Raw genomic sequence first — 26,749 nt, 5'->3', positions numbered from 1 at the left:
GCCAGCAGATGCCAAGGATCAACCTCAGACAATAAAATCTTACAAATAAGCCTGGCTTAAGTTGAGCTCGCAACTAGCGTACGGCTTTCTTAGACAACTTAGTCATTCTTCTATGAGGACCACTTGTCCTGACTGAGTGGTGCCAGGAACTCGGAGTGGTACTCAGCTCAGCACACTTTGATGTTTCCTTCAGGTCGTCGGTGCTCAGACACAGATTAATATTGGCTGAACCACAAACTGACTTGGTCCTGAAACTGGCAGTGACCCAAAGGCATCGGTTCTGGGTATCTGGCACCACTCAGGCGGGATAAGAGGTCCTCGTTGTGAAAGATTAAATGAAAGGATGCCTAATAAAGCAGTTCGCTAGCTCTGAGCTTAGTTTAAGCCAGGTTTATTGTCATATGCACTGGTGCAATGAAAATCTTACTTGCCGGAGCATCACAGATAAATAGTGTAGTGGTTAGTGTAACACTTTATTGCTCCAGGGCCTGGAAGATCAGGGTTCAATTCCAACCTCTGTCAGTAATGAGTTGGTATGTTCTCAGGGGGCTGTGGTTCCCCCCCACATTCCAAAGATATACAGGTTAGGGTTAGTAAGTTGCGGACACACCAGAAGCACGACAACACTTGCAGGCTTCCCCCTGCACATCCACAGATTGTGTTGCTTGTTGATGCAAACAATTCATTTCACTCTGTTTTGACGTACATGTGACAAGCAAAACTAATGGAAGGACAAACCAAGGTAGAACATACAAGGTTAATGGTAAGGCACTGAGGAGTGCAGTAGAACAGGGGGATCTGGGAATACAGATACAAAATTCCCTAAAAGTGGCGTCAGGTAGACAGGGTTGTAAAGAGAGCTTTTGGTACATTGACTTTTATTAATCAAAGTATTGAGTATAAGAGCTGGAATGTTATGATGAGGTTGTATAAGGCATTGGTGAGGCCGAATCTGGAGTATTGTGTTCAGTTTTGGTCACCAAATTACAGGAAGGATATAAATAAGGTTGAAAGAGTGCAGAGAAGGTTTACAAGGATGTTGCCAGGACTTGAGAAACACAGTTACAGAGTACCAGCCAGGAATTTAGTTACTGACCCTCTCCACCTCTGATCCCTTGAAGAGGACTGGCTCATTGACCTCTCGTTTCCCTCTCCTGGTCTATGATCAGTTCCTTGGTCTTGCTGACTTTGAGTGAGTGGTTGTTGTTATGACACCACTCAGCCAAATTTTCAGCCTCTCTGTACGCTGATTCATCACCACCTTTCATATGGCCCACAACTGTGCTGTCATCAGCAATTATGTACATGGTGTTGGAGCTGTACTAGTCACAGGTGCAAAGTGAGTAGAGCAGGGGGTAAGCACACAGCCTAGTGGTGCACCTGTGCTGATGGAGATTCCTCTTCCTCTTTCTCTGGCAGTTCATTCCAAATTCTGACCACTCTCTGTGAGAAAGAAGTGCCCTTTTGACTTACTCCTTTTTTAAAACCCATGCCCTCTTGATTTTCCCCTTCCCTGGGGAAATGACTGTATACACTCTCCCTATCCTATGATATATCTCTATAAGATCACCCCTCAGACTCCTATGCTGCAAGGAACAAAACCCTAGCCTGCCCACCCTCTTGCTTTAACACAAATCCTTGAGTCCTGAGTTGTAGGATGTCTTCTTCTTCTTCTTCTTCTCCTCCTCCTCCTCCCCCTCCTCCTCCCCCTCTTTCTTCTCTCTTCTTCTGCTTCTATTTCCGGCTGTTTAGACACATCTAGGTGTATTACAGCCCTCCGCAGGATGTATAATTAATTATAGAACTTCAAGGAACTCAAATTCTCGAATACAACCTAGTCTCACGTATAAACTGAATGATAGACTCTTCAATCAGATGTTGGTTCTCTTGCTGGCCAAACAAAGATTTAATAGAAAACCAAAGTAAATTTAAGCCAGATAGCCTCTTGAACAACACGCTTCTTTCAATTTTGTATCGATTACAGCTCAGCAACACATGCTGGACTGTCTCTGGACTACCACAGTCACATAATCCAGTAGGATGCTTTCCTATTATCCTTAAATAATAGTTTAGCCCACAATGCCCCAACCTAAGTCTTGTAAATTTCACCATATCTCTATGACTTAAAAGGTAACAGTCTGAGACCTTTTTAACTAGTGGGTGACTAGAAAAATAATGCCTACCCCTTAATTCATTTTTCCAATCCTCCTGCCACTTCTTCTCTATACCTTTTTTAATCCTGCTTCTCAATCCTGCTGTGCCTAGGTGAACCCTAATTTCTGCTTGCCTGCTCTGTAAGGAAGACTTTGCAATGCCATCCACAATTTCATTTCCCTCCACCCCAGCATGCCCAGGTATCCATGAAAATCTAACTGCACAACCCATCTTCCCTACTCTAAACAACACTGAAAGAGAGTTGTAGGACTGTTGAGTCAATCTCTTTATGAAACTACGCTCAGTGGCACTTTATTAGGTACACCTGTACACCTGCTCATTAATGCAAATATCCTATCAGCCAATCATGAGGCAGCAACTCAATGCAGATTTGATCAAGAGGTTCCGTTGTGGTTTAGGCCAAACATCAAAATGGGGAAGGAATGTGATCTAAGTGACTTTGACTGTGGAATTATCATTGGTGCCAGACGGGGTGGTTTGAGTATCTCAGAAACTGTTCATCTCCTGGGATTTTCACATATAACACCCTCTGAGGTTTACAGCGAATGGTGCAAAAAAATCCAGTGAGTGGGAGCTCTGTGGGGAAAATGCCTTGTTAATGAGAGAAGTCAGAGGAGAATGGCCAGACTGGTTCAAACTGACAGGAGGCGATAATAACTCAATTAAGCACATGTTATAACAGTGTTGTGGAGAACAGAATGCCTGTACACACAACACGTCGGACCTTGAAGTGGATGGGCTACAGCAGCAGAAGAACACAAATGTACAGTCAGTGGCCACTTTAGGTACAGGAGAAATGACTTTTCCATTGTAATGAATACTCTTCACCCTTCACCCACATGAATAAACTGCACTGAAGTGCCCATAGTGTATTCACGTAGTGTAATGCTTTACTTAACAAAGCATTTACAAATTCATTTATTTCTCAAATTAATTTTATTTATCACATGTATTTTGAAACACAGTGAATTGTGTTATTTGCGTTCACAACCGACACAACCTAAAGATGTGTTTGATTGTTTATTTCTCCCTATAGATGCTGCCTGACTTGCCAAGTTCCTTCAGCACTTTATGTGTGTTGTTCAAGAATTTGCAACAAACTGCACCCCTCCCTCTCGCTGTGGTGCGGCGTTGAGGGCTCTTTTAGCTCGTGCATAATACACAGACAATGTGGTGTTGGAAAGTTGTCCAAGCTAATGTCATGCATACACGAGGAATTCTGCAGATGCTGGAAATTCAAGCAACACACATCAAAGTTGCTGGTGAACGCAGCAGGCCAGGCAGCATCTCTAGGAAGAGGTGCAGTCGACGTGTCAGGCCGAGACCCTTCGTCAGGACTAACTGAAGGAAGAGTTGGTAAGAGATTTGAAAGTGGGAGGGGGAGGGGGAGATCCAAACTGATAGGAAAAGACAGGAGGGGGAGGGATGGAGCCAATGTCATGCATCCTGCCTTGTTTTGCCCGACAGAACACCCTCCTGACCCAGCGCCCTTTATGGAGATCAGATACAGGTATCCCCCACTTTTCGAACATTCGCTTTATGAAACCTCACTGTTACGAAAGACCTACATTAGTACCCTGTTTTCGCTTTCAGAAGGTGTTTTCACTGTTACGAAAAAAATTCAGTGCACGAAAAAAATCAGCGCGAGATAAAAAGCAGCGCGCGCTCCGAGTAGCTGCTCTTCCCCGATTCAGAACGGCATTCTCGCCACTGTTGCTTTAACACGAGCCTGTGAGCAGTCGTTTGCAAGATGAGTTCTATGGTGTCGGAAAAGCCTGAAAGAGCTCGTAAAGGTGTTACACTTAGCGTAAAACTAGACATTATTAAGCGTTTTGATTGTGGTGAACGAAGCAAGGACAAAATGAGTTTGGCTTGTGGAAGTTGACGAAGATGATGTTGAAGAGCTTTTGGCATCCCATGACCAAGAACTGATAGATGAAGAGCTGATGCGATTGGAAGAGGAAAGGATAACAATCGAAACCGAATGAGTAATGATAAAGTACGACTTTAATTTTGAAAGGGTACGTAGGTTTAGGGGATATTTGCAAGATTCTTTGAGTCCTTACAAAGAATTGCATGATAGAAAAATGCGCGAGGCTCAGCAGTCAAGCAAGCCTTCCACATCAGCCACAGCAGACGACGAACCTCGACCTTCGACATCAAGGCGGGCAGTCATAGGAGAAGATGAGCTGCCTGCCCTGATCGACGATGAGATGACACCCCTGTGTCCCACCACCCTAACACCCAGGCCGCAGACAGATACTGTACCGATTCGCGGAGAATGCAGCAGTAGCTGGGAGGCACACAGCACATCTTTAAGAAAAAAGCCGAAATAAGCATGCTAATTATAATTGTCGGCCCAGATCAGAGGCGATGCAATCGGCAATCGGCACTGATCTGGGCCGACAATTACGTGTCGGGCAGCACGTGATTAATTAGCATGTTTATTTCGGCTTTTTTCTTAAAGATGTGCTGGGTGCGTCCCAGCTACCGCTGGACCCCTGTGTGCTTCGTGGCAATGTATCGGTTGGTGGCTTGGAGGGTGGGGGCCACTGCACCACCCAGCCTGCGACGACTCAGCCTAACACACCATCATCAGTGTGCTCTGCGCTGTCCCGATTCCGGTAAGTGATACTACACTGTACATACATTATTTCTACTTTATATCGGCTGTGTATTTTTACGTGTTATTTGGTATGATTTGGTAACTTCATAGTTTAAAGGTTACTGGAGAGTGCTTACGCCGTGTTTTTGCCAGCAGCGCTTGTGTGAGATTTTCTGCCGACACAGCGCTTGCGTGAGATTTTCGCTACGGAGATCTGTGCTGGCAATGATTGTGGAAAAGTATTTCTACTTTATATAGGCTGTGTATTTATCATATCATTCCTGCTTTTACTATATGTTACTGTTATTTTAGGTTTTATGTGTTATTTGGCATGATTTGGTAGGTTATTTTTGGGTCTGCGAATGCTCACAAAATTTTCCCATATAGATAAATGGTAATTGCTTCTTTGCTTTACAACATTTCGACTTACAAACCGTTTCATAGGAACGCTCGACCTTTGGATGGTGGGGGAAACCTGTATATGAGTACTTTGATAGTAACTTTCACTACAGACCTGATTGCACTAATCCACTGTGCTCCTCAGACCTTTGCAGTCAACTGTCCCCAGAGCCTACCACGCACTCACACACAGTTGGCAGAAGGAACGAGTTCTGATGATCCCCGGGTTCACAAATCGGTGAGTTTGGTGTTTGAAGCTTAGTGTTTGGCGTCCTGTCATGGGCGAATCCGAAGTTCGAGGCCTAATGCTTGGTGATCAGTGTGTGCTGGGATCAATGCTGGTACAGGTAATCAAGGCCCAGGGCTTGAATCTGAAGTACAGAGGTTGTGGCCTGGAGCTGAGTCTGCAAATACCTCCTTGTAAATTACAGTGTAAATTAAACACAGTGCAAATTAAACTAAATGTCTTCTGCCACATCCCTCCATATTTATATGTCTATCTAACAGCCTTTAAATGCCACTATCATATCTACATCCACCGCCACCGTTCCTGGTACCCTCTGATCTCTATGGAAAAAAACTTGCCTTGCACATCCCCTTTAAACACTCCCCCCATCATCTGTTGGATCCGACTGCTTAATTCTTAGATTAGACTATTTAATTATTATTTTCTTTTCAGTTTAACAATTATTTGTCTGCTTGTATTTTATAAACATACTTACATGCAAATAACTGCTTACTATGCTTCCTGGTGATGATAGTCTGTATATGCAAGTTCAGTGTATCCCCTTGTGGTTATATTGGTATAATTCTGGAAAGTTCTCTTGGTGATGAATTATTTGAATAAGAGCTTTTTCTTTGGTTAACTCTCATATACAAATTTGAATGGAATTTTCTTTACCTGTGTACAATAAGAGAGCAGCCTCTTAGTCCCTTTAATCTTTTGACTCTCCCATTCTTCAACTATTAGACCTCTATCACTGTCTGTTTTCCGTTCTCTCTTTATCCTATTAGTGCTTACTAATCATGAAGCAACAAGTTTTGTGCCTCTTTCCTGATTTCTGAAAGAACCTTGGATTAAACCATTAGAATCCAGCACAACTTAAGTGTTTGTCCTCTAGTACTTGACATTCCTACTCTGGGAGAAAGATACTGACTATCCACCTTGTGTATGACTCCCATAATCTTACGAACAAGGGGGCAAGGGGGCATAATTTTGAAGTGATTGGAGGAAAGTATAGAGGGGATATCAGAGGCAGTTTTTTTAAACAGAGATTGGTGGGTGCACGGAATGCCCTGCATAAGTGGAGGTAGAGGCAGATACATTGGGGCATTTAAAAGATTCTTAGATAGGCACATGGATGAAAGAAAAATGGAGGGCTGTGTGGGAGGGAAGGGTTAGATTGACCTTAGAGAAGGTTAAAAGGTCAGCACAGCATCGTGGACTGAAGGGCATGTACTGTACTATTTCTGCTTGGGGAGAAAAAAAGATTCTGACTGTCTTTAAAGAAAAAGATTTGTTTTATTTATCACATGTACATCAAAATGTTAAAGCATACAACCACCACCACGACTTTATCATTTCCTGTCAGAGTCACCTTACGTATAGACACTTCTGCATGAGTGTCACTTCATGGACATACATTCAATCCATGTATATCAGCTATCTTATATGGTTATATTTATTGTGTCATTTTATCACTGCATTCTTTGTTTTATTGTGTGTTTTTTAATCAGAATCAGGTTTAATATCACCAGCATATGTTGTGAAATTTGCTAACTCTGCAGGCAGCAGTACGATGCAATACATAATAAAAGGAAAAAAATTGTGAATGACAGCAAGTATATATATATCTAATTAAATTAAATATGTAGTGAAAAAATAGAAATAAAAAAGTAGCGAGTAAAAAAAGTGTTCATGGGTTCATTGCCCAATCAGAAATCTGATGGCAGAGGGGAAGAAGCTGTTCCTGAATCGCTGAGTGTGTGCCTTCAGGCTTCTGTACCTCCCCCCTGATGGTAGTGATGAGAAGACGGCATGTCCTGGGTGATGGGGGTCCTTAATGATGGATGCCACCTTTCTGAGGCATCGTTCCTTGAAGGTGTCCTGGATACTGTGAAGGCTAGTGCCCATGATGGAGCTGACTAAGTTTACAATTCTCTGCCTCAGGTCTGGAGTAAGAATTATTTCACCTTCTTTATAGTACTGGAAATGACATTAAACAATCTTAATCCTTGACTCTTGAAATGCATCAAATCTACCCTATCTGTGCCTCTCATAATCTTATGAAGTCACATCAGGTCTCTGCCGCTCCAATGAGAACAATCCGAGGCTTGTCCGACCTCTCTACTGAGTTCATACACTTTATCCAGGCAGCATCCTGGTAAACCTCTTCTGCACCCTCTCCAAAGCCTCCACAACACGTAACATCTGTTATGTGCCAAGGGACTGCGACATAAAAAGGGTTGTGCAGCGACAAACCTCAGCCGCAATTCGGGAAGCTGCATTGCTTTGAAAAAGATACCAACCCCTATGGAGAAAACAATTGCTTCCTATGGAAATAGGAAATAAAAGGACTTTGACCCGCAGTGCCCTGTGCTGGAATGAGGCACAGCTACCCCTGTGGAAACGTAGCAAAGTCTCCCTGCAACCAATCACGCAGCCTCAGCCCTTAGCTACCACCGAGACTGTTGCTATTTGTACTTCCTTTTAATCTGTCACATGGCTGACCAAACAGTCCCGCACAATATGGCACGCACATTTCTTCATCAGTCCCGGCCCGGGGGAAGATTAGTGAGTTGTCACTTGTCTCTGCCTTTGCCCGGCCCCTTGCCTTTGAACAGCCAAGCCTCGTCGAGACAGGAGAGAGCCGAGAGAGGTGTTTTATTTTCCATTAAAATATTCTTGTCTCTTTACCCTGTTACAGGTCCACAAATGAGTAAAGACAAGCCATTAATTTATTCGTCCCGTGTCACGGTCCATGCGATATACACATTGTACACAGTACATGGTAGACGTGCCATGGGCCACCATGGTAGCAAAGCGATTAGAGCAATGCTATTACAGTCCAGTTTAGTGTTCAACACCAGCGCCATCTCTAAGGAGTTTTTACGTCCTTCCCGTATGCACTTTCCACCCGGTGCCCTGGTTTTCTCCCACAGTCTAAAGACATCCCAGTAAGTAGGTTAACTGGCCATTGTAAGTGGTCCTGTGATTAGGCTTGGGTTAAATAGGTGAGTTGCTGGGTGGTGCAGCTCGTTGGGCCAGAAGGGACTGTTCCACTCTATGTCTCTAATTAAAAGTAAATAAATTAAATAAGATTTTTTAAAGAATAGCTTTATATGTCATATCCCAATCCTTTTGCCCATTATTTTATTCCCATTTGACTACATTGGAAATGTATAATTCTATGTCTTGCCTATGTAAAAGTCTGTCTAAATGCCTCTTAAACGTACTAACTATATCTCATTTTACCACCTCCTTTGACAGAAGATGATTAGATTTCTTTGTCAAAAGAAACAGTGAAATGGCGTTAAATAAAATCAGCAAGGATTGTGCTAGGGCAGCCCACAAGTGTCACTATGCTTCCAGCGCCAACATAGCATGCCCAAGGGTCATGAACTTTAACCCTGGAATTTGGAATGTGGGAGGAAACGGAAGCACCGGGAGGAACTCTACCCAGTCACAGGGAGAATGTGCAACTTCCTTACAGACAACGGCAGGAATCAAGCTCCATCTTACAGCTGGCTGCAGAAGATCATTATGTGAGCCGTTAAATTAGCACACCAGCCTACAAGTACCAGGTAAAGTTGGTCAAGAGTATCCTGCATTACCATGTTATATATGGGGGTGTCATCTCATCGTCGATCAGGGCAGGCAGCTCATCTACCATGTTATAGATATTATATCAACCCATAAATATATGAGTTGAGTGGAGATTCTTTGCAAGGCATCGACCCTGGACAGCATCCAGGTTGCAATAGAGGTTTCCCCCGCCATCCGAAGGTAGAGCGTTCCTATGAAACGGTTCGTAAGCCAAAATGTCATTAAGCGAAGAAGCAATTACTATTTATTTATATGGGAAAATTTTGAGAGCATTCGCAGACCCAAAAATAACCTACCAAATCATGCCAAATAACACATAAAACCTAAAATAACAGTAACATATAGTAAAAGCGGGAATGATATGATAAATACACAGCCTATATAAAGCAGAAATACTTTTCCACAATCATTACTGAACTGTTCTCCGTAGTGAAAATCTCACGCAAGCGCCGTTGGCAAAAACACGGCGCAAGCGCTCTCCAGTAATCTTTAAACTATGAAGCTGCCAAATCATACCAAATAACACGTAAAAATACACAGCCTATATAAAGTAGAAATAATGTATGTACAGTGTAGTGTCACTTACTGGAATCAGGACGGCGCAGAGCACACTGATGATGGTGTGTTAGGCTGAGTCGTCGCAGACTGGATGGTGCAGTGGCGCCCACCCTCCAAGCCACCAACCGATACATTGCCGCGAAGCACACAGGGGTCCAGCGGTAGCCGGGACGCACCCAGCACATTTTTAAGAAAAAAGCCGAAATAAACATGCTAATTAATCACGTGCTGCCCGACACGTAATTGTCGCCCCAGATCAGTGCCGATTGCCGATTGCATCGCCTCTGATCTGGGCCGACAATTACGTGTGGGGTGGCACCTAATTAATTAGCATGCTTATTTCGGCTTTTTTCTTAAAGATGTGCTGTGTGCCTCCCAGCTACTGCTGCATTCTCCGCGAATCGGTACAGTATCTGTCTGCGGTCTGGGTGTTAGGGTGGTGGGACACAGGGGTGTCATCTCATCATCGATCAGGGCAGGCAGCTCATCTTCTCCTATGACTGCTCGCCTCGATGTCGAATGTCGAGGTTCGTCTTCTGCTGTGGCTGATGTGGAAGGCTTGCTTGACTGCTGAGCCTCGCGCATTTTTCTATCATGCAATTCTTTGTAAGGACTCAAAGAATCTTGCAAATATCCCCTAAACCTACGTACCCTTTCAAAATTAAAGTCGTACTTTATCATTACTCATTCGGTTTCGATTGTTTTCCTTTCCTCTTCCAATTGCATCAGCTCTTCATCTATCAGTTCTTGGTCATGGGATGCCAAAACCTCTTCAACATCATCTTCATCAGCTTCCACAAGCCAGACTCATTTTGTCCTTGCTTCATTCACCATGATCGAAACGCTTAATTATGTCTAGTTTTACGCTGTGTAACACCCTTACGAGCTCATCCAGACTTTTCCGACACCATAGAACTCATCTTGCAAACGACTGCACACAGGCTCATGTTAAAGCAATGCTGGCGAGAATGCCGTTCTGAATCCGGGAAGAGCGGCTGCTCGGGGCGCGTACTGAATTTTTTATCGCGCGCTGAATTTTTTTCGTAACAGTGAAAAGACCTACTGAAAGCGAAAACAGGGTACTAATGTAGGTCTTTTGTAATGGTGAGGTTTTGTAAAGCGAACGTTCGTAAAACGGGGGACACCTGTATCACCATCTAAAACCCCTGAGATTCATTTTCTTGTGGGCATACACAATAAATCCAAGAAACACAATAGAATCAATCAAGGACCTTACCCACCAGGACGGACAACCAGTGTGTTAAAGGCAACAAAGTGTGCAAATACAAAAGGAAAGAAAAGTAATAATAAATAAATAAGCAATAAATATCGAGAAAATGTGATGATACTGAGTCCTTAAAAGTGAATCCGTAGTTTGCGTGAAAAGCTCAGAGTTGGAGTGAGTGAAGTTGGGTGAAGTTATCCCCTCTGGTTCAAGGGCCTGATGGTTGAGGGGGTTGAGGGGTAATGGCCTGCATGTGACTCCAGACACAACAAGCCCATGTGGGTGATCCTCAAAGGAACTTTCAGACAATCAGAGCACTTCGAAAAGGCGGCATCCATCATTAAGGACTCCAGTCACCCAGGACATGCCCCCTTCTCATTGCTACCATCAAGGAGGAGGTACAGGACCCTGAAAGCACACACTCAACAATTCAGGAACAGCTTCTTCCCCTCTGCCATCTAATTTCTGAATGGACATTGAACCCATGAACACTACCTTACTATTTACCTTGCTCGACATTTCACAACATATGCCGGTGATATTAAATTCGATTCGGATTCTGGTGTCTGAAGGCCTCAGTCTCCTGTGGTCTCCAGGCCACCGGAGGATGGAGATCATTCTAGAAGAAAATTAGATTGGGACAGTTAAAAGAAAACAATACAGTGAGGCGGTTACCATAGAACTGATGGGCCAAATGGCCTGTTTCCGTGCTATATGACTCCAAAACTCTAATATAAATACAATTCTTAAAATTCACTTTTAAGTCTTCGCTTGTCTTAATTTTCTTCCTTTTATTTTTACACGCTGACTGGCTCACTTCCATCGTACAGGCCTGCTGAGACTGGCGTGTGGCTTTAGTTGGCAAGGCTGGGCACCTTGCACCCCGTTGCCACCCTCACGCCTTGGCATCCCCCAATGAGCAGGACTGAATAACTCCAGCCACCAGGCTCGAGGCTTCTGGACGATGAAAGGACGTGCATTATTTGGCTGCTGTGTTGCCAGTGGTTACGGCGGGCCCTAGCAGTCTCCCTTTATTTTAATTAAAAAGAGCGAGCTCGTTAATATTTACCATTGAGAAGTGTTTGTGATAACAAGCAGAACTTAAAAATGCTCCAAAAAAAGGACGCGGACTGAAAATACTTATCTTGATGATTTGATTGAAATGGCTGATAAGTTGTGCTGTTTCCATAGTGCCCTCCTTAGATTCCCCCTTTAATATAATTAGTCCTGAAGATTTATGAATACAACTGTTGATTCATGATCATTTTTAACTGTTGAGCTGAAAGGTCTCATTCCAGATGTCCCTGTTTACACCGTTTAAGCGTCTAGTGAAGGGACAGGACGCTGTCACACTTGTTAATTCTTGACGAAGGCCACTCTGTAGAGGTCTTGGCTTTGACCCCAGATGCCAAAGTTCAAGGTTCATCAGCCAAAGCATCTCAATAGCTGCAGGATTGACCCTTGACCAACCACAGGACTCGGCTCTACTATGTGGGCATTTGGTGTTTAAATATAAGTCAATCCTTGATATAATTCTCTCTTTTATTTTCCTTAAAATCTCAGTCCGGACATGGAGAGAAGAGGATGTCTGTGACCAGACGTGAAAGGAAAACATACATATTGATCGAGAGCTCTGGTACCGTGGCAACGGCCAAGATGTATTATGTTCTGGGAGGTGGGTGGAGAGAGGCCAAATGATTAGTTGTTGAGGCCCCCTCTCTCCAGCTCCCTTCCACCAGGGCTCGGAAATGTGCTGGATTTTGTTCGGACTGTTGCATCGCTCTTTCAAAAGCATCCCCTGATTTCCCTCTCCTCCCTCACTTCTAGCAAAAGCCACTAACCTCAGAAACTCTCTATGATTCAATTATAACTGCAGTCTGACATCTATACTTGTGCGATTAACTGCGCTATCCCCTGACCCACAGCATCAGCACATCAGCCAGCTGAATTCAGAGTTCCTCGTTCCACCAAGGGAGAGTGGGGGAATTCCTTGGATGGTGATCCATGTCAGCTGGCATTCAGGAGGTTCCGGGTTCAAGTCTCTTGGTTCTGGTTGCCTACCTAGACGAAGGAAATTGATAAGATTGTAAGAGTGCGGTGAAAATTTACAAGGATGTTGCCAGGACTTGAGGACATGAGTTATAGGGAGAGGCTGAATAGGCTAGGAGTTTATTCCCCGGAGTGTAGGAGGATGAGAATGACAAACAGGAACAAAAGCCTGAAAGCACGTACCACTAGGCTCAAGGACTGCTTTTGCCCCACTGTTATTTTATATTTTTTTATAAATTTAGCGATACGGGGTGGAGTAGGCCCTTCTGGCCCTTTGAGTCGTGCTGCCCCAGCAACCCCTGACAAACCCTAACCTAATCACGGGACAATTTACAATGACCAATTGACCTACCCAGTACATCTTCGGACTGTGGGGGGAAACCGGAGCGCCCCAGAGAAACCACACACGGTCACAGGGAAGGTGTACAGAGATTCCTTACAGAACAGCGCTGGAAGTGAACCCTGAACTCTGGAATGCCCCATGATGTAATAGCGTCATGCTAACTGTTACACTTCTGTGGCGCGCACATGCAAGACTATTAAATAGTTCCCTAGTATAATAAGATGGATTCTTGACCTCACAGTCTACCTTGTTATTATCCTGCACCTTATTGTTTGCCTGCACTGCGCTTTCTCTGTAGTAGTTACACTTTATTCTGCATTGTTCCTGTTTACCTTCTACTGTGAAAATGATCTGATCCGTATGAACAATTATGCAAGATAAGATTTTCAGCATATTTTGGTGCACGGGACAATAACGTACGAAAGATGACCTTAAACGCGAGAGATTCTGCAGATGCTGGATATCCAAAGCAACACACACAGCATGCTGGAGGAACCCAGGAGGTCAGGCTGCTTGTATAGAAATGAGTAAACGGTTTACGTTTCGGGTTGAGACCCTTCCACGGGACTGAGAAGGAAGGGTGAAAATGCCAGAATAAAAAGGTAGGGAGGGAGGGGAAAGAGGTTAGCTAGAAGGTGATAGGTGAAGCCAGGTGGGTGGGAAAGGTCAAGGGCTGGAGAGAAAGGAACCTGATAGGAGAGGAGAGTGGACCGTAGGGGAAAGGGAAGGAGGAGGGGACCCAGGGGGAAGTGAAAGGCAGATGAGAAGAAGTAAAAGGTCAGAGTAGGGAATAGAGGAACAGGGGAGGAGGGGAGAAAATTACCGAAGGAGAAAAATTTTTTTCTGCTATCATGTTGGAGGCTACCCAGACAGAATATGAGGTGAAGAACACAAGAGGGGGCTACGGGAATGGGAATTGGAATTGAAATGTTTGCACACCAGTGAGTTACACTTTTTGGCAGACGGAGTGGAGATGTTCGATGAAGCGGTTCCACAATTTACAACGGGTTTCATTAATGTAGAGGAGGCTGCATCAGGAGCAGATTTGCAGGTGACGTGTTGCCTCACCTGGAAGGACTATTTGGGCTCCTGAAACATGATCACCTTATTTGACATGTGTACATCGAAATATACAGAGAAATGTGCTGTTTGCATCAAATCCAATCAGCGAGGATTGTGCTGGGTAGCCCGCAAGTATTGCCAAGCTTCCCAGCACCAGCATAGCATGCCCACAACTTACAAACTCTATCCCTATGTCTTTGGAATGTGGGAGGAAACCAGAGCACCAGGAGGAAACTAACACTGTTATGTAAAACTCTTTCCAGACAGTGGTGGGAGTCTGTTGTGAAGTTTCACACTACTGTGCCACTTCAATTCCAGTTCCAAACATTCCAACTTGGTGAGCATGCAAACTCCACCCAGACAGCACCACAGATGGGAATTGAACTTAGGCTGGTGGAGTTGTGAGGCAGTAACACTAACTGCCATCTGCTTTTCCTGTACAAGTCCCTGAGTAACATCTAAGTGAACTGTCTCTGAATCTTCCTTCTCCTTCTCACAGGATGAGCTGTATCAATTTGAAAAATGCCTCTAAGCTATCTCCTGTCTCCGTGTTAAAAGAATGGACACATCTGTAAAGGAACGAAGATAGTGCAGAGGAATCTGGGAATACAGATCCATAATTCATTGAATGTGGCGTCACAAGTAGATACGGTTGTAAATAGAGCTTTTGGCACATTGGCCTTCATAAATCAAAGTACTGAGTACAGGAGTTGGGATGTTAAGTTGAAGTTGTATAAGACGTTGTCAAGGTCTAAATTAGAGTTTTGTGTGCATTTCTGGTCAACTAAGTATGGGAAAGATATCAATAAGATTGAAAGAGTACAGAGAAAATTTACAAGATACTGCCGGGACTTGAGGACCTGAGTTATAGGGAAAGGTTAGGAATTTATTCCCTGGAATGTAAAAGAATGAGTGGAGATTTGACAGTGGTATGAGGGGTATAGATCGGGTAAATGCCAATAGGCTTTTCCTATTGATGTTGGGTGAAACCAGAACTAAAGGCTACAGATTAAGAGTGAAAGGTGAAGCATTTAAGGGGAAGCTGAGGGGGAACTTCTTCACTCAGAGTGTGGAATGAGCTGCCAGTGGAAGTGGTGGATACAGATTCAATTTCAACATTTAAGAGAAATTTGGATAAGTACATTGATGGGACGGGCATGGAGGGTGTGGTCTGAGAGTGGGTCAATGGGACCAAGCAGGAAAACATTTGGATGGAGAAATGGGCTGAAGGGCCTGTTTCTGTGCACTATGGCTCTATAATTTACCACAAGAGTACAGGGCATGACATCTACGTTATGGATGAGCAGTCAGAGCTTTTGACCATTGATCCTGAGATATGTTCGAAACCCGCCACTACAGCTGAGGAACTTACATTCAAATGATTAAATAATAACCTCATCTTCATAACACTAACCATGAATGACTGCGATGAGAGCTCACCAATGCCTCTATTTCCTCTGGAGGCTAAACAAATTTGGCAAGTCCCTGTTGATCTTCACCAATTGTGATGGATGCACCTATGTGGATGCATAACAGCTTGGTACGGGAACTGCTCAGCACATGACCAAAAGAAAGTGCAGAGAGTTGTTGACAAGTCTCTGTACATCACAGAAACCAGCCACCCCTCCATGGACTTTGTCTACACTTCCCACTGGCTCCAGTGGCCACTTTATTAGGTACACCTGTACACCTGCTCATTTATGCAAATATCTAATCAGCCAATCATGTGGCAGCAACTCAATGCATAAAAGCATGCAGACGTTCAGAACAAACATTGGAATGGGGGAAGAAATGTGATCTAAAAAGTGACTTTGACCATGGAATGATTGTTGGTGCCAAAAAGGATGGTTTGAGTACCTCAGAAACTGTTGATCTCCCGGGATTTCGTATCTGTGAACTAGGATGCCGTGCACAATCCTGATTTGATAGAGACAGACGTGAAGAAGCACAGAGGAACACCTGGAGTAACTTCTGAAATGCTTGCTTCGTTGCCACTGCTGCTGCGTGATCGAGAATCTCTGGAGGGAAGGCCACAAATCCTCGGCCTTGCATATCCCCTGTTGCCGGGGCTGGGGTCGAAATGCTCGGCAGAGATGGTGCTCGATGCATCGGTGTTGGGGAGCTGGTTGGAGGCTCGGAGTTTTCAGACGGACTCGAAGTCGGACTGTGGTCGGATGCTTCCGGGATGCTGCATCGGCAAGTTAGCAGCGCTGGAGGTTTACTGTCTGCGTGAGATGATGGGACTTCCGAGAGACTCTGTGATTTTACCGTGCCCATGGTCTGTTCTTATCAAATTACGGTATTACTTTGCACTGTTGTAACTATATGTTATAATTATGTGGTTTTTGTCAGTTTTTCAGTCTTGGTTTGTCATGTGTCTCTGTGATATCATTCTGGAAAAACATTGTATCATTTCTTAATGCATGCATTATTAAATGACAATAAAAGAGGACTGCGTGTCCTCATAATCTAATTTTCATACACAACACTCTCTAGAGCTCACAGAAAATGGTGTGAAAAACAAGCAAAAAAATCTAGTGATCAGCATTTCTGTGGATGAAAATGTCTTGTTAATGAGAGAGGTCAGATGAGAATGGCCGGACTGGTTCAAGCTGACAGGAAGGTGATAGTAAGTCAAACAACCACACGTTACAACAGCAGTTTGCAGAAGAGCATCGCTGAGCGTACAACATGTTGAACTTTGAAATGGATGGGCTACAGCAGCAGAAGACACAATCATACACTCAGTGACAACTACTAGGTATAGGAGGTACCTAATAAAATGGCCCCTGAGTGTATTTATCCTGCCATTTCCTCTACACTTCTCACCAACAATACATTTGAAACTGTACTTTTGTTTCTGAAATGAAGTGTATTCATGTGTTACGCTTTGCAATGGTTGGATTACTGCCCCGTGACCGTTGTCAACCCTCTGCATTCCTCCCCAGTTTAACATTCACAGACTGACCTAAGAATGCAAACCACAGGCATTTCAGTACTCTGTGGGTGAGGACTCGATGTCCACTCGAATGGCTTTGACTGAGTCAGTTCCTGATCTCCTATCCCTCTTCAACATCTCTGCTAATGTCTGCTGCCCACCTGCCTGGGAATAGAGATGAGACCATATGACTTCGGATGTCCACCACGCCCACTGCAGCAGTGGGCGCCCAGAGACTGTTCTCAAACGAAGAAGGGAAGAGTTCTCCTGTGTGTCCGGGATAACTCCCAGCACCTCCTGGGTCTGGGTCTGGGGAGAAAGAAGACCTGGCTCTACCAGAGACGGCATGTGAAGCCACCCCTGCATGCCACACATGTGAAATGTCTTCAATGGCCCAGCCACAGCTCAGCAAACATTTGCCTGTCCAAGGTACGTGGAGTGGTGATACTGTAGGAAGTGATTCTCTGTCACTGACCCGTGTGTGTGTGTGTTTGTGCACCTGTGTGTGTGTGTGAGAGAGAGTGTGTGTGTGTTTGTGCACGTGTGTGTGTGTGTGTGTGTGCGCGTGCGCGTGTGAGAGAGAGAGTGTGTGTGTGGGTGAGTGTGTGTGTGTGTGTGTGTGTGTGTGTGTGTGTGTGTGTGTGCACACCTGTGTGTATGTATGTGTGAGTGAGTGTGTGCGTGTGCATCTGTGTGTGTGAGAGTGTGTGTGGGGGTGAGAGTGTGAGTGTGTGTGTAGGTGAGTGTGTGTGTGAGAGTGCGTGTGTGGGGGTGAGTGTGTGTGCGTGCGTGTGTGTGTGTGAGTGTGTGTGTGTGGAAGGATATGACAGTGAAACAAGGATCTCTAGGACACATCTGTAAGTCTTTGAAATGAATACTAACTGGCTGTTCAGTTATTTATGGTCGTGAAGGAGGCTGCGGCCATTGTAGGCGAGTTATTCAGCGAGCACACCCTCCCTTTTTGTGCTTTCTCTTTTTGGTTTAAGCCCCTTTCGGGGCCAGTTCAAGGATCAGTAACATAACATTTATTCAACCTCCCCTCCCTCCCCCACCCACATGTACCCACAGTGCTGATTGGAATCAGGTTAAAGCTGAAAGGAGAAAGGGCAAATGTGTAACGCCAGCCCGGGCAGCAGGGTTACTCTACCATTTACACTTTGTTTAGAGGTCAGACTCTCATTGTGAGGCTTCTGACCTTCGATAATCTCGACTGGGCCACAATGCCTAGTCTCTCTCGGGAAGAACTTAATTAAAGACAATTGATTTTTTTTCCCTTACATTTGCTTTTGAAAAGCGCTGTGTTTTACTGCCGTGGTTATTGGCGAGAAGGAATGGGGAAGGCTTTGTTGGGACTGAAAAGGTACAGGAACTCCATGGTGTTTCCTGAATCATTGCTCCTCGGCCGGGATCCCTGTCTTCAATAGCAGAGGACCTTTCTGGCAGGTTTTCAACAGATCTCACTTACGGGGGAAAAAGTCACAGATCCAGCCATCCTGCAGAACCATTCTTGGCTCTGGAACTAAGGTTCCTTCCAAGGGCTGAATCCGTTAAAGTCAGGAATGAGGAGATGCCAGGGAGAGTCTCGAGATCACTGTGAACAGATCTTAGTCTTGCCGAAGGACTTTAAAGACAGTATTCCTATTGTGTCAGAGCAGTATGACCACTGTTTTCTGTCGAGAGCACTATTTTCAAGGGGACAGGAGCAGGAGGGTTTGGGGGTATCTAAGAGTCTCTTAAATGTGCTTAAATGTATCTGCCTCTACCACCACCCCCGCAATGAGTACCATACTCTGAGTAGAAAACCCTTCTCTGACATCCCCCTATACTTTTCTCTAATCACTTTAAGCTTATGCCCCCTCGCATAAGCCAGTGGGTGGCGGGGTGGAGATACGTCTCTACCAAAGGTGGTGTAAGGTGCTTCTTCCCTCCACTAGCCTGCAGGTCACCCTTGGGCAAGGTGTATCACCTGCTTACCACCCCCCACCCCCGGATCAGGGTCACGTGAATCCACGGGAGCAGGTGGTGGATGGTTGTGTGAGCAGCTGGTGCAATTAAAAGTCCTGGTTATGCGACCACTGATGCCAGGCAGACAATCTCTGAAGGGTATTGGCGGTGAATGACTGGGGTCATGCATCGTCTAAGGATGCTGCCCAGAAGAAGGCAATGGCAAACCACTTCTGTAGAAAAACTTGCCAAGAACAGTCAGGGTCGTGGATAGATTGAAAACCATGATCATCCACGTCATACGACACGGCACATAGCGATGATGATGATGATGATGTTCTAGGTATTTCTGCCCTAGGAAAAAGTCTCTGGCTGTCCACTTGATCTATGCCTGTCATTATCTTGTACACCGCTATCAAGTCACCTCATCCTCGTTTGCTCCAGAGAGAAAAGATCCATTGAAATTTGTTGAAAGTGACAAGGCAAGGCAGCTTGGACAAGTTGGTCAAAAGACTGTGGTATTGTGAGTATTAAAAATAGAAGTATATATAGGCTGCCACTGTAACGCAGCAGTCAATGCGACATTGTTACAGTTTGGAGTTCAATTCGGTAAAATGCTTGCATGTGCATGTGGGTTTCCTTCGGGTGCTCTGGTTTCCTCCCACAGTCCAAAGACATATTGGTTGGTAGGTTAATTGGCCATTGTAAATTGTCCTGTCATTAGGCTAGGGTTAAACGGGTGAGTTGCTGGGCAGAATTAGTCGAAGGGCCGAAAGGCATCATATCTCAGTAAATAAATAAATTGTTCGGCAGTGTATCTCAGTAAAATAAGTAAGTAAACATATGAGGAAATAGTTGATTACTTTATAAGAACATTTATAAAGAATCTTTATAAAATATTCCAAGCACCAGACATTTGGAACTATGTAAAGAATTTGGAGACATAAGAGATGCTGGAAATCCAGGGCAACACACACAAAATGCTGGAAGAACTCAGCAGGTCAGGCAGCATCTATGGAAATGAATAAACAGTTGACGTTTCGGGCCAGGACCCTTCATCAGGATTGGAAAGGAAGGTGGAAAGAGGATTTTGGAGAGGCTGAAGAGGATTATCAGAAAAATTCCATTAAAAAAGTGGCACACACGAAAAATGCTGGTGAATGCAACAGGCCAGGCAGCATCTCTAGGAAGAAGTACAGTCGACGTTTCAGGCTGAGACCCTTCGTCAGGACTAACTGAAAGAAGAGATAGTAAGAGATTTGAAAGAGATAAAAAAGTGGATTTAGTTCGATAGGGGACTGTTGATGCTGGGGTTGTTCTCTCCTTTGAACGGAGGACATAGTTTTAAAGTCGAGTTCATAGTCATTTGCACAAATACGGTGAGGTACAATGAAAAACTGGCTTGCAGTAGCATCGCAAGCACATCGGTACAGACAACACATAAAAGGTAAGTTTTTAAAGGTTAGCTTTATTTGTCACATGCACATTAAAACATTGAAACAAACAATGAGATGCATCCCAAACAAGAGGAATTCTGCAGATGCTGGAAATTCAAGCAACACACATCAAAGTTGCTGGTGAACGCAGCAGGCCAGGCAGCATCTGTAGGAAGAGGTGCAGTCGACGTTTCAGGCCGAGACCCGTCGTCAGGACTAACTGAAGGAAGAGCTAGTAAGAGATTTGAAAGTGGAAGGGGGAGGGGGAGATCCAAAATGATAGGAGAAGACAGGAGGGGGAGGGATGGAGCCAGGAGCTGGACAGGTGATTGGCAAAAGGGGATACGAGAGGATCATGGGACAGGAGGCCCAGGAAGAAAGACGGCAGGGGGGGAACCCAGAGGATGGGCAAGGGGTATATTCAGAGGGACAGAGGGAGAAAAAGGAGAGTGAGAGAAAGAATGTGTGCATAAAAATAAATAACGGATGGAGTACGAGGGGGAGGTGGGGCCTTAGCGGAAGTTAGAGAAGTCAATGTTCATGCCATCAGGTTGGAGGCTACCCAGACGGAATATAAGGTGTTGTTCCTCCAACCTGAGTGTGGATTCACCTTTACAGTAGAGGAGGCCATGGATAGACATGTCAGAATGGGAATGGGACATGGAATTAAAATGTGTGGCCACTGGGAGATCCTGCTTTCTCTGGCGGACAGAGCGTAGGTGTTCAGCAAAGCTGCCAGGTGACAGGTGAGGCCAGCTGAGAGGGAAGGTGGATGGGTAGGGGAAGGGGAATGAAGAGAGAAGCTGGGAGGTGATAGGTGGAAAACGTAAAGGGCTGAAGAAGAAGGAATCTGATAAGAGAAGATGATGGACCCTGGGAGAAAGGGAAGGAAGAGGGGCACCAGGGAGACTATGACTGTAAAATATAGGAGCAGAGTTAGGCAATTCGGTCCATTGAGTCTGTTCTGCCATTCCATCATGCTTGATTCATTATCTTTCTCAACCCCATTCTCCTTCCTTCTCCCCATAGCCTTTGACACCCTGCTAATCGAGAACCTATCAACGTCTGCCTCAAATACACCCAATGACTTGGCCTCCATGGCCATCTGTGGCAGTAGATTCCACAGATTCCCTGCTCTTTGGCTAAAGAAATTCCCCTTTATCTCTTTTCTGAAGGGATGTCCTTCTAACCTGAGGCTGTGCCCTCTGGTCCTGCCTTCCCCCACTGTAGGAAATATCCTTGCCATGTCCACTCTATCTAGGCCTTTCAATATTAAATAGACTTCAACGAGTATCCTCCTCAACCTTCTAAACTGCAGCAAGGTGATAGGTAAGGAGAAGGGAAGGGCTAAGAGGGGCCCAGGATGGGGAATCAAAGAAGAGAGGGGTGAAGAAATTACCAGAAGTTTGAGAAATCGATGTTCATGCAGTCAAGTTGGAGGCTACTCAGGTGCTGGTCCTCCAACCTGAAAATAGCCTCATTATGGAGGTAGAGGAAGCCATGGATCAACATGTTGGAATGGGAATGGAAAATGGACTTAAAATGGGTGACCACTGGGAAATCCCACCTCTTGTGGTGGGCGGAGAGGCTCTGCAACAGACATAGTCCTGGGTTCTTGTGGTGCACGTTCTCAGTTGGGCAGCAATGTTTAGATGGACAACTGGAGGGCTGGACGAAGCAATAGCGTTGGAGGTTATGGCCCAGAACACTGGCTGAGGCTGCCAGTGTAGTGCTAAAGGAGATCGACACCCTCAACAGTGCCGCCTTCCCAACAGAATGCCAAACTAAGACCTTACTCGATCTCACAGCTGGGTGTAAAAGATGGTGTTATCTAGAGGAAGAGAAGATGGCTTTCTCTACTCGTCTGGATTATATGTCCCTCAAGGAAAGTCACTGAAACAAAACAAATAAGTGAGCTAAGTCTGTGTTGCTACTCGTGAGAATTTCTGTGCAGCTGTACGTTCAGGATTGTAGCAGTAGCACTCTTCAAAAATCCCTGTCTCTGGAGCAGCAGATCAGAAAGACAAGGGACTCTGCAGATGCTGGAAATCCAGAGCAACGCACACAAAGTGCTGGAGGAACTCAGCAGGTCAGGCAGCATCTATGGAAAGGAATAGAGTTATTGTTTCAGGTCAGGAGTCCTGATGAAGGGTCTTGGTCTGACATGACGACTCTTTATTCCTTTCCATAGTTGCTGACTGACCTGCTGAGTTCTTCCAGTATTTTGTGTGTGTCACACTTTATTGGAGGTGAAGGTTGTTTGGACAACGTGAGAATTTTGGGACAATGACGACTGGGCCGTAGGCTCATACAGCTTGGAAACAGCTCGTTCAGCCCAACTGGTCAGGCTGGCTAAATGTCTATCCAAGCGAGTGTGTCTGGGCCATATGAACTTCTCAACATCTCAGTCACTAGGACATGCCGTTGTCTGACTGCTACCATCAGAAAAGAGCCTGAAAATACACACTCAATGATTCTGGAATAGTTGCTTCCCCTCTGCCATCAGATTTCTGAATGGACATTGAACTCATGCACACTACCTCATTACTTTTTTTATTTCTCTTTTTGCACTACTTATTTCATTTAATCTTTTAAATATATATATATATATATATACTTTTTACTGTAATTTAGTTTTTATTATTATGTATTGCACTGTACTGCTGCCACAAAGACAACAAATTTTACAACGTATCCCAGTGATAATAAACCTACTCCTGATTCTGATTACTCTGGCAGCTGGTTTCTCATACCCACCACCCAGGTCTTATCCAGATTCCATCCCGACCCGTGGAACTGGCATGTTCTCCCTGTGGTATTTCCTTCAGCTGCTCCTGCTTCCTCTCACATCCCAATGACATGCAAGTTGGTGGGTTAGCTGGCCACTGTAACTTGCCCCTGCCATGTAGGTGAGGGATTGAATCTAGGGGGAGTTGTTGGGAATGCGGGGAGGTTAAAATGTAGGTTTAGTGTGAACAGGTGTTTGAAGGCCCATGTGGATTCTGTGGGCCATGCAGCTTGGAAGCACGCCCTTCAGCCCAAATGGTCTATGCTGACCAACATGCCTGTCTGATCTGGTCCTATCTCCCTGCTTTTGGCCCACATGAAATCCTCAGCCACTTCCTCTGGCAGCTGGTTTCACATATCTCCCAACCCCTGGAAAATGTTTCCGCCTAACATTTTGGAAGTATTTAATTTATGTAAAGTCTCCAGGGAAACACTGAAGTTGTTGGGGTTCTTGACTAAAAAAAACCTTCTTTTCTTGTAAGTCTTTAGAGCAAAGTGTGTAGAATAGAGCAGTATACACAGGAACAGGCTCTTCGCCCATAACGCTTGTGCTGAACAAAATGCCAAATGAAACAAAATCTTTTCTCTTTTCCCTGGATATTCGTGTGCCTCGCTAAAACCCACTTAAGCACCACATTTGTAACTGATTCTATTACCATCCCGCCAGCCTGTTCTTGTTAACTACCATTCCAGTATGAAAAAGAAACTTCTGCCTCAGATCTCCTTTAAACTTTCCCCCTTTCACCTTAAAGCCAAGTCCTCTAGTTATTAACATTTCCACTCTGTAAAATGAGATTCTGATTGTCTACCCTGTCGCTGCTTATTATAATTTTTGAGCATATTATGTCATTATTTAATATTATTATATTTTTCTTTTCTTTTTGTACTTGAAAAGTTTGCTGTCTATCGCACAATGATTGTTTGTGTCCATCTTTGTCCTGTATGGTTTTTCATTGATTCCATTGTGTTTCTATTGTGAATGCCCAGAAAAAAATGAATCTTAGGGTAGTATATGGTGACACATACTGTAGGTACTTTGATAATGACTTTGCTTTGAACTTTGAACTTTACAAACTCCTCTCAGTAGCTTTGGAAGGTGTAGCTCTTAACCAAACCACTGTTTCCTACAGTCCTGATTAAGGTTCTGTGCCCAAAACATCAACTTTTTATTTCTCTCCGTAGGTGCTGAGTTCCTCCAACATTCTGTGTGTGTTACTTTGGATTTCCAGGATCTACAGAACCTCTTGTGTTGGTGTCTCCTGGAATTATTCTCACCACCCCCCCCCCACCTCTGTAGTCAGTGAACTCAAATAGTTAAACTTTACTAATGAGCAGAGAATTAGGTTACATTTAATTCCCATTATTGAGTTTTGCTGGTGGATTTAATCACTCTGCATCTAATCTCACGGACATAGTCAGCCAGAAAGCGAGAGTTTCTGAGTCCAACACTTGAGCATCCTGTTACATCTTTGCTTGTGGAGTGCCTTGCTGGACAATCTGCTCTTGAGCTTTCGGGTGCCTTTATGTATTGTAGCAGGCCACTTGTGCGTGTTTTTGTAAGGGCTCTGAACCATTAAACCCTCCCCATTACAAACCATCTGCCATCACCATCCTAAATGTTAACTAGAACTATCCATGCTATCTACCGCCAGCAACCTTGCCCGAGCCTTTGTTTATGAACAAGCACTATTGTGCTTCACTGGAGATCCGTCTTGTTTGATTAGCTGCTTTCCATTACCATTATCCTTGTTATTTTCTCTCGGTATAGCTGTTCCTTATCTATCTGTCACTGTATATCCTCCCCCTGTGTGATGTCTGTTCTAAACACACCAGCCTTTGCCTCCAGCAGCTGATTAGCTCCAACGAGGTAATTGTTTTCCCAAGTACCTCCAATCTGATGTTTAATTCCCTCTCGGCTGTCAGCTTCCATTAATAGGCTGTCGTTCACTTAAGTTAAATAATTATGATTAATTTATAATGCCATTTTTGGGTGAATTAAGGAACAATCATTCAAATTGAATCAATTGAAAGCCCTAGATCGAGTAGAAGGGCATGTTATGTTGGCGCCGGAATGCGTGGCGACATCTGTGGACTGTCCCTAGCATTTCCTCGTCTGTTTGCGCAAATGACACATGTTTCGCTGTACATAGCTGGCTGGTGGTGTAGTGGCATCTGCACTGGACTTCGAGGTGAGTGGTCCCAGGTTCGAATCCGGCCGGCTCCTTGCACGCTTTCCGTCCGAGTGTCAAGCCAGCTACTCGGCCTGGGGTGACAACAGACAAATGGTAAAGAACTGGCAAGGTTGCCACCCGATGTGCCACAAGGTGCAGTGAGGAACTAATTCTGATGTACATGTGATAAATAAGTCAATCTGAATCTGGATCTGGATGTGGGGAGGACGTTTCCAATCATGGAAAAGTGTAGAACCAGAGGGAACAGCCTCAGAATAGAAGGACGTCCCTTTAGAACAGAGTTGAGGAGGAATTTCTTTAGCTAGAGAATGGTGGATAGTTTCTTGATTAGTAAGGACCTCAAAGCTTATGGGGAAAAGGCAGGAGAATGGAGTTAGAGAAGGTATTGAATCAGCTATGAATGGTCTAGTCCTGCTCCTGTGGCTTATGGTCGTATGGAATGTGAGGGGAATTGAATGAGATTGGGGTAAGTGGGTCAACAAGCAAACAGCTGGAGGGACTGACTGGATCAAGCAGTTCTGATGTAGGGAATCTACCTGAAACGTTGACAGATTCTCCTCCTCCACCCCTCTCCCTCCCACAGATGCCCCTTGCCCCACAGGCTGTGCGTTGCTCCAGATTTACCCTATCCAGGGCTTTCAATATTCGGCAGGGGACCTGATGTAGATTGGGGGATCGCTTCGTTGAGCATCTTTGCCCCATCCGCTAGAACAGCCAAGTTCTACTGCTGCTCAGCCATTTTAATTCCACTTCCCATTCCCACACTTACATACCTGTCCATAGCCTCCTCTACTGCCATGTCGAGGCCAAGTTAGAGGAAAAGCATCTCATACTTCAGTTTGATAGTCTCCAACCTGATGGCATCAACATCGATTTCTCTAATTGCTGGTAACCTCTCTCCTCTGTCCCCTCCCTCCCCCTTCTCTTTGTTTTACCTTATCCCTCTGGCCCCAAAACCCTTCTCTTATCCTTCCGCCCTCATGACCTACCCATCACCCAATCCTAACCACCCCATTTCCTTCCCTTTATTCCACGGCCCACTGTTGTCTCCCATCAGAGTAGCACAGTCACTTTACAGTGACAGCAGCTGGAATTCAATTCCCACTGCTTTCTATAAGGAGTTCCCATGTTCTCTCCATGACTGTGTGGGTTTCCTCTTGGTGCTCTGGTTTCCTCCCACTGTCCAAAGACGTACTGGTTGGGGCTTAGT

The 26,749-nt window shown here is 44.8% G+C and overlaps 1 protein-coding gene across 12 annotated transcripts in view; it reads left to right on the top strand.

Annotated features, from left to right (window-relative positions):
- The first annotated feature begins 17,213 nt into the window (after nt 1-17,213).
- Nucleotides 17,214-26,749, top strand: part of LOC140202500 (uncharacterized) — a 182,925-nt gene continuing 173,389 nt past the window's right edge. For 10 of the 12 annotated variants that reach the window (XR_011887109.1, XM_072267415.1, XM_072267417.1 and 7 more), the window contains exon 1: nt 17,214-17,609. Coding sequence is in view for 10 of the 12 variants with exons in the window: in XM_072267415.1 (XP_072123516.1) it covers nt 17,358-17,609 (252 nt within the window). In the remaining 2 variants the exon portion in view is untranslated. Of the gene's footprint in view, nt 17,610-19,482; nt 19,648-26,749 lie in introns of all 12 variants that reach the window. The other 2 variants (XM_072267421.1, XM_072267422.1) reach the window with 2 other exon arrangements.

Source organism: Mobula birostris, chromosome 9 (assembly GCF_030028105.1).
Source record: "Mobula birostris isolate sMobBir1 chromosome 9, sMobBir1.hap1, whole genome shotgun sequence".
Lineage (NCBI taxonomy): Eukaryota > Metazoa > Chordata > Chondrichthyes > Myliobatiformes > Myliobatidae > Mobula > Mobula birostris.
Note: the sequence above shows the minus strand (reverse complement) of the source record. Positions and strands in the feature narration are given on the sequence as shown.